Here is an 8,723-nt window from a genome sequence, read left to right on the forward strand (position 1 = left end):
TGATCATCAAGACTATTTGAGTGTTTTTCTGATATCCTTTGGCAAAAAAGTTGGAGGAGAAGGTATACTATAGGTAATATTCATGTCCAAGTTTCTGAACAGAAAACTGTGTACACATGGAATGCAAATAAATAATTTACTAGTGAAAATTAATTATTTGCCACCTGATAATTGCTAGTATTATCAGAGGCAATGTAACATTACACACTTATTGTAATGTTACATTCCTTGGATAAACAAGGACATTCATGTACATAGAGGGTGACAGTGGCACTCTTCATGGTGATTCCTGTTGTTATTGCTGGTGGGTGGATAGGGCAATGTACCAAAATCTATGTAAAATCATACTGTTCATTCTGTTACAGTTAATTGAGTTCTGTAGAAATTGTGCTACTTACAGGAAGGGTCTCTCCAGTTTAAACAAGGATTAGTCTAGCTTTCTTCCATCTTATGAAGTGGTCCTTTGAGCTCTAAGGCATGTTGAAATAGTCTGCTTTTTGGTTCTCTATTCTGGAAGTATTTTTTATGTTTTTTTATGACAGTGGTTCATCCTGTCTGTCCAAAATATTGGTTTCCACACTGACAGGGATTGCTGTTAGACACCTGGGAAGGAGAGAGGGTCCAGGCAATCCTCGATTTGTCTTAAGCAAGTAGATACTTTATTTAGAGATAAATAAAGTTATACTGTTTTGATAATGTGTCATTTCAGGAGGGAGCCCAGTTTATTTGCTGTGCCTTTGATGTAGGGTAAAGATATAGTGTATATATAGTCTGGTTTGGGGATGGGGATTTGTTGTTATTTTTAAGGAGTCTTGTTGTATCCATTTTGTTGGAATGATGATTAGAACTTGTCGTTCCAGGTACAGTGCTGGTCCTAAGGATGAAATTTGCTCTGCCCTGGAGGCTAAAGTTTTGAAAATTCCAAGTTTGTGGACAGGATGGTGGTGTGAAGTGGCATGTAGGTGTGTAAGTGTGAGGAACCCATCTGCTTGTCTTGTAACTAAAGTATCCAAGAAGGCAAGAGCTCCTTCTCTTTCCTCTTTCACCGAAACTAATTCGAGGATGGATATTGAGGAAATATAGAGAGCCTGTGGGACATGCAGCCAAATGACAATCTGTATACCTCAACCAAACTTTTGACTTGAGTGGGGGACCAAATTAAGTACCAACTATTCAAATGATTCTATGTATAAGTTAGCAGTGGGGGATGAAATGGGCAGACCATTGCTACACCTTCAATTTGTTTAAAGAGCTGGTTGTTTCAGCTAAAATGCCTCAATTTAAGACAGTGCTTAAAGATTTCACAAATGTCAGAGGGATAAATTTTGGACAGGAGAACTAATGTATCATCTACTGGAACATTTGTAAAAAGGGATGACACATTAAGTGATCATTCTCCTCTAATTGAAAGTTTTGTATAGTAGTTTTAAAGTGCATAGAGTTTTTTATGTATAATGATGTCTTGCTGTTGTGTTTGTTGAGTTCAGATGCCATGTGTTTAGCTAGTTTATTGTCTGCCCATAGTTAAGAGAATCATAGCTGGCAGAGTGCCAAGAAGAGAAGAGTGAATTCATCTAACAGATAAACTTAGGTGTTGATGGTTATTCATGACTAAATTTTTAATGGTATTAACAACACCAAACAATTTTATCAAAAGATGTTTTATTAACTGCTTATATTTTGCTGAATGTGCTATTTATTTATCGAATGTGCAAATTAGAATATTTTCGAATGTGCTATTTAGGAGTTGTTTCAGATCTGAAAGATTATTTTTTGAGTCAGCAATGGCTTTGAAGAATTCTCCCAACCTTAACAAATATGGTTGCATTAATGTGCCAAAAATTTGGGAGACTGTTATCCTAAGAGAAACTCCCACATAGCTGTTTTTTTTGTTTTTTTTTTCGTTAGAGGGTGCCAAAAATAGGACTTTAGATCTTTTGTCCATTGTAATTATATTGTTTCAGTCACTCACTGTCGTGTGTACAAGTGTGTTGTGCTCTGATGTTGCTGATTTGAAATTCAGCGAAATATAAGCAGTTAATAAAACATCTTTTGATAAAATTGTTTGGTGTTGTTAATATCGTTAAAAAATTAGTCATGAAGAGTCAGTTCATGTTGAAAGGGAGGAAGGAATAGCAGGGGGATGTATGAATTTGTCACCAACATGCTAAATCACGTGCTTTCTTGTGTCATTGTACTAGCTTGATTTTTGTTGTCTCTTTTTGCATTAATTTTTTTCATATTTATTTGTATGATGGATCCAGTATCATCAATAAGTTCTGGTGCTAAACCTTTCAGTAGCACTTGCAAAAGAATTTTGCTGACATTCTGCAAAAAAGAATCTTAGAAAGCAGTCTCCTGGACTGCTTTCTAATTTAGAATATTTTCAAATTAAGAAAGCAATCTCCTTGTTCCAATTTCTCAGGCCACAAAGCATACAAGTAAAATTGCAAGAAGTGGCGGTGAATTTGAGCTGTGCCGAAGAAGAAAGTGATTTTTAATCGGTGAATAGTCCGTTTTTTTCCCCGTTTTCTACGTTTTTGAGTGCTAAATTGTTTGTCTGAATACGAGTGTACTTCAGTGGTTGTTTTTTTGGAAGTTAGTTGCTGTCGCGATATAATACATTTTGGTTACCATCAGAATCGAATGCATAATGGTGGAAGACAAAATGAAGCTAAGTTTTCATTACTGTATTTAGTTATATTTCATTTTATTTAGTGTACTTAAATGTTTTGTTTTGCTTGTAATTGTTTGTACTTTTTTTTTTCTTATTTATTTAGCGGAATTTATTAATTGAATAATTAATGAATACGCTACTCGGCAGTAAAGAATGATGGCGGATTCAGCTGCAGTCGCAAGTGGCGTATCGCCTAGTCCTCTGCCACTTAAGAACTCAATTATAAGCAATATAATAAGGGACTTTGTGGCATGCAGTACTTGCGCCATGTATGCGTCTCGGGAATTAGATATGTGGCTTGTGAAAGAGAGCGGAGAGCGTATGTGTGCAAAATGCAGGCAGTGGGAGGAAATAAGTGCATTCGAAATATCATTATCCGACCTTGTTGCTCCAGGAATGGGGAATGAATGTAGGAAGACAAGTAGTGTGATAGGAGAGAATAAAAAAAATATATATATGAATGAGAAAATAATAGTTGATAGTGTGGAAGGCATGAGTGACTATGAAAGTTTAGGAGATGGTTTTGTTTGGGAGAGTGAATTTAGATTAAGAGTGACTGACCTGTAGAGGGAGATAGATAAGCTGAAAGAGGAGGTAGAATGTCTTGTGAATGAGAGCAGAAGTATGAAAGATAAGATTAGGAGAATGGAAGAGATAAATGCAAGCCAAATCAGAGTAGGGGACAGAGAGAATTTTGGGAGTGTTAGAAGAGGAGAGAAAGGAAACAGAAGAGAGGGAATGAGTGAGAGGTATATGGGTGCTAGAAGAGGAGAGAATGGAAACAGTAGAAGAGAGGGAATGAGAGAGAGGTATGGGAATGCTAGCAGACGAGAGGATAGAAACAGTAGGAGAGATGGAATGAGAGAGGGGTATGGAAGTGCTAGAAGTGGAGAAAATGGAAACAGTAGGAGAGAGAGGGAATGAGAGAGATGTACGGGAATGCTAGAAGAGGGGAGAATGGAAACAGTAGGAGAGAGAGAGGTATAGGAATGCTAGAAGAGAAAATAGTAGTAGAGGAGAGGGAATGAGAGAAACCTATGGGAATGAAAGAAGAGAGAATAGCAATAGAGGAGAGGGAATGAGAGAGACCTATGGGAATGAAAGAAGAGGAGAGAATTGAAACAATACGAGAGAGAGAGAGAGAGAATGGTAAGAGGTATAATGTATGGTGACTCAATGATCTGTGGTGTTCAAGATAGGATGCGCGAGGAGTGTTTGCCAGGAGGAACAATAGAAAGGGTGGCTATGGCAATTAAGAGAGGTGAAAGGGTGGATGAGATGATTTTGATGGTAGGAACAAATGACTTGAGTGGTAATGTAAGTCAGGCAGCGAGAGATATGAGATTTTTGCTTGAAGCTGTACAGAAGAAGACAGAGAGAGGAAAAATAGTGTGCGTGTTGCCTAGGTATGATAATGATGAGCTGAGTAGAAGAGCGGTGATATTGAATGGCATAATAGCGAGAATGTGTGACAAGAGAGGACTGGTATATGTGGATGCTTGGAGTGCGTTTGAGGAAAGAGAGGAATTGTATGCGAGAGACCGCTTACATTTGAATGAGGAAGGACGTAGGCATCTGGAGAGATTGCTGTTCTGAACGAGTCAGTGTGTCCCAGGGAGGATGATAGCAGGGGTGGCCTCATGTGGGAATGGATACTTGGGAGAAGGGAGACAATGTCAGGTAACACTGAGCTCAGTGGAGTCTAGAAGGGATAATGCTGGGTATAGATTGCTAAGTTTGTCAAGTGCAAAAAGAATGATCGTTATGGGAGATTTTAACTACAGAAGTATAAATTGGAGACAGGAAGATGCATGTAGCGATAGAGGAATGGAATTTCTAGAATTCTTGAGGGACAAATGTCTTAGGCAACATGTAACAGAGGGAACAAGAGGTTCAAGAGTTTTGGATTTGGTTATATCATCAGAAGAGTTGATAATAACTAAGATGACATCTCTCCCACCAGTTGGAGAGAGTGACCATATGGTTTTGACTTGGAAAATGAATAGACATGCAGGAGTATCAAAGAGACGGGAACTTATGTGGAATTATAATGCAGGTGATTATAATAGTCTTAGACGTCAACTTCAGGAAGTTTCATGGAGGGAGGAATTGGAAGGCCGGGATATCATTAGTGCGTGGGAAATTGTGAAAGACTATTTGTTAGCAGCAATGGTAAGTTGTATACCACGAGTGAAGAAGAGGACACAATTTGGAGTAAAGTGGATGACAAACAATATTAAACAGGAATTGCATGCGAAAAAGAGGCTATGGATGAGATATAAGGAGACAGGTGAAGAGAGGATACATGAAGAATATAAGATGCAGGCCAGAAGAGTGACTAGTGTGGTAAGGAAAGCAAAACTGGAATATGAGAGGAGATTGGCCCTAATATCCAAAGAAAATCCTAGGGAATTTTTAGCTATGTGGCCAGTAGGAGGAGAAATGACTGTGGAAGAATGATATTGTGGGATAAAAATGGGAATAGAGTGACTGATGCAGAGGACATAGTGGAATTGTTCAATGAACACTTTATTGAAGTATTTCATCCTAGAGGAGTCAGTTTTAATGCTATAGGGATAGGGCTGGTTCAAGGTTTAGAGGTACAGAAGGAGAGTGTGTTTCAGATACTGAGTACTCTGGATGTCAGTACAGCTTTGGGACTGGATGGTATTTCATCACGAGTTTTGAGAGAATGTGCTAGGGAACTGACAGTGCCTTTAACCTGGCTTTTCAATGAAAGTCTGGCTTCGGCAAAGGTGCCCAGGGAGTGGAAGGAGGGTAAGATAGTGCCATTGCATAAGGGTGCTAACAGACTGGAAGTGTCTAATTATAGGCCAGCTGTGTGTCATCAGTAGTTGTTAAGATCTTGGAGAAAGTAGTGAGGGACCGTATACAGCATTGGGCAGATGAGGGTAATGTTATCTGTGAGAGTCAACATGGATTTGTGAAAGGGCGCTCTTGTTTTAGCAATATGCTAGCCTTTTATAATAAAGTTACAAGAACATTAGATGAGGGAAAGGCATATACTGCAATTTTCTTAGACTTAGGAAAGGCATTTGACAGGGTGCCACATGATAAGCTGATATTTAAGTTGCAGCACATGGGTCTGGATGTCAGATTGGTCAACTGGATTCAGGATTGGCTGTCTGATAGGTATCAGAGAGTTGTGTATGGTGGAGCAGTTTCAAGGAGGCAGAGGGTTACAAGTGGGGTCCCACAGGGCTCAGTACTAGGAACTATATTGTTTAACCTTTATATCAATGATATTGCCAGTGGATTGCAAGGGGATATTCAGTTGTTTGCGGATGATGTGAAGCTGGGAAGGATTATTAGTAATAGTGCAGATGTAGTAGCCCTGCAAGAGGATTTGAATAAGCTAGATTGATGGGCAAATGAATGGGGGGGGGTGTCAATTTAATGCAGCAAAATGTAAGGTCTTGAGGTTTGGGAAACATCGATGGGATGCTGCATACTCTATGGGAGGAGTTATACTGGAGGAAGTAGGGGGAGACAAGAGATTTGCGGTTGATGATTGATAGAAACCTGAAGTTTAGGGGACATATTGCAAAGGTGGTGAAGGTAACACAGAGGATTGCTGCAATTATGAGAAAGACACTGACCTGCAGAGATAAGAGGGTTATCATTCCGTTGTATAAGTCTCTGATCAAACCACACTTGGACTATTGTTCTCAGATTTGGTCCCCAGGATTTGAAGGGGATAAATTAACTGTGGAAAGGATTCAAAGACGGATGACAAAGATGGTTTCAGGACTGTACAATGATAGTTATGAGGATCGGCTGAGGGAATGTGGACTGCAGAGTTTGGTGAATAGAAGATGGAGAGGTGATATGATTGAAACTTTTTAACTGTTGAGAGGTGGTTACAGGGTTGACACTGGGGAGTTCTTTCGCTTGGTTGAACAGTGGGAAGGAGTGATGACAAGAGGCCATCCCTGGAACTTATTAAAGGAAACTGTGAGCAAGAGGGTGAGGAGTGGTTTCTTTGCATGCAGGGTGGGTTGAACTGTGGAATGCATTGCCTGATGGAGTGGTGAGAGCGAGAACGGTCAATGAGTTTAAGGAGTGGTATGATAGACTTTGTGTTTCTTAGGGGGGGGGGGACCTTCCCTCAATGAGTCTTGACAGACTCTATGTTCTTAGGAAGGACCTCCCACGATGAGTCTTTTGACTCCATGGAGGCCTGAATAATAATAATAATAATTGTGCATATCAGAGATGACTGATGGTGTTTCGGTCACTGATTCAGATGGCTATGAAGATTAAAAGGATCTGATAAAGTCATTTTTATCAAAATTTTATGTGTTTTTTTTTTTTTAAAGAGGCACAAGTCAAAAATAATTAATTGGTTTAGGAGATTAATGTGTCTGAGTTCTTCCTACTGTAATTTTAGAATGGCTAAGTACGTTTTTAAAAAATATCTATTTTTCTGTATAATTATTATTATTTTTATACAAAACTTTCTTAAAAATAAATTTTGCTAACAATATTTTTTATTTCATACCTTTTTTAAATTTTGTTAATACTATATGTAAAATTTTCTAGCTGTTATACAAGCAAAATAATTTACCACTTTAAAAACTAGAATGTTCATAATAAAAAAAAAATAATTTTATTTTCTGACATACAAACTTATACCACAAGATAGGCTGATTACCCCATTAATGGAATGGATTTGCCTTTTTCTGCCATGCACAGAAGTTGAGAGTTCTCTCATCTATGATCAAACAGTATAGGAGACAGTTTATGGTTGATGGGATGCAAAGGAGCTCCAGGTTTATGGACCTTAGGTAGCCCATATAGTCTTGATGTATGGGAATAAAAAATTTTTAGTTTGGATAAGTTTCAGTTGGCCGACTTATAATGTTATCTAGCAGACTTAAAGTTTTGTTTTTAATTGCTACGCTAGGGTTCGTTACTATAGGCAATTAAGTTGATGTGTTGGATACAATTCTTTCAATTTATTATTGTATTTGCCTGTTCATGATCATCATAGTATTGCCCTTCAATGAATAATAGCAACAGCTATTATTCATTGAAGGGCAATTTAAACATGGAAATACTGTGAGTGGATTGTGGAATAGTAAGAGATTTACCTAAAGGAGTTTGAGGAAAAGACTGATGCTATGATGTCTGCCTTATATTTAAGAGTTGTTACTATTGTTCCATAGGAATTGAGAGAGAGGGATGGAAACATAGCAGGGAAGATGTTTTGCCCATTGGCAAGGGACTACATAGTTACCATTTTAGCAGAACACAAGTTTAGTGCATGTTTGGCCCAAAGTCTGATTTAAATTTCTTGGTGATTTTTCTGTAGTTCTTAAGGACTGCAGTGTAAGCTGAGTGATCAATTTTCACAGATAAATAGTAATTTGTTTACTCTATTGTTCTTTTTACCAATTTAATTGCTACCCGATGAGGAAAAAAAAACAAAACTATGGATTTACTATTATTTTTGAATTGTGAAGTTATCTATTTATTACTTCTTTAAGTTATTTATTTATTATTTATTTATTTATTTATTAGTTGATGTTTCTCTTTTGGAACCAAGAATATCCATAACATTTGGACAAGGTGATGAAAATGCAGAAGTCTTAGCTTCAGGATAAAGTGATGCATAACATCTAGATGAAATAAAAAAAAACTTTTCAGAAGGAATTTATTAATTAATTTAATTTGATTTAATATAGTTTGTTACTGTAAATATGAAGAAATTAAATATTGTTATTTTTGTGCATATTAATGATTTTTTTTCTCAAGACACATTTCCTCAAGACATATTTCCCCCTAGAAAAGTGAGGGATGGAAACATAGAAAGTAATTTTATTCTTCTCTTGTCTAATGCCTTTACTGCTTCTTGGAAAACTGAGCATTCTTTAAAACTCTCATAAAAAATAATATAAATAGGTCTATAAACTAAGAAGCAATAACATATGAAGATTAGTGATAAATAAATGAGTTGTGGTAGTCACAATTCAGTTTGCCAGTGGCTACTCACCAAGACCACCTCCATTTAAGGACTACATTT

General features: G+C 37.4%; 1 protein-coding gene across 3 annotated transcripts in view; it reads left to right on the plus strand.

Annotated features, from left to right (window-relative positions):
- The window catches only part of Rsph4a (Radial spoke head protein 4a), a 241,698-nt gene extending 233,277 nt beyond the window's left edge, over positions 1-8,421 (plus strand). For all 3 annotated transcript variants that reach the window (XM_090399837.1, XM_090399835.1, XM_090399838.1), the window contains one exon: positions 8,222-8,421. In XM_090399837.1, coding sequence (XP_090255963.1) covers positions 8,222-8,304 — 83 coding nt within the window. In that variant the 3' untranslated portion in view covers positions 8,305-8,421. The remainder of the gene's footprint in view (positions 1-8,221) is intronic.
- Positions 8,422-8,723: the final 302 nt, after the last annotated feature.

Source organism: Typopeltis vanoorti, chromosome 11 (assembly GCF_054136105.1).
Source record: "Typopeltis vanoorti isolate ZY-2024b chromosome 11, IOZ_Tvanoo_1.0, whole genome shotgun sequence".
Taxonomy (NCBI): domain Eukaryota; kingdom Metazoa; phylum Arthropoda; class Arachnida; order Uropygi; family Thelyphonidae; genus Typopeltis; species Typopeltis vanoorti.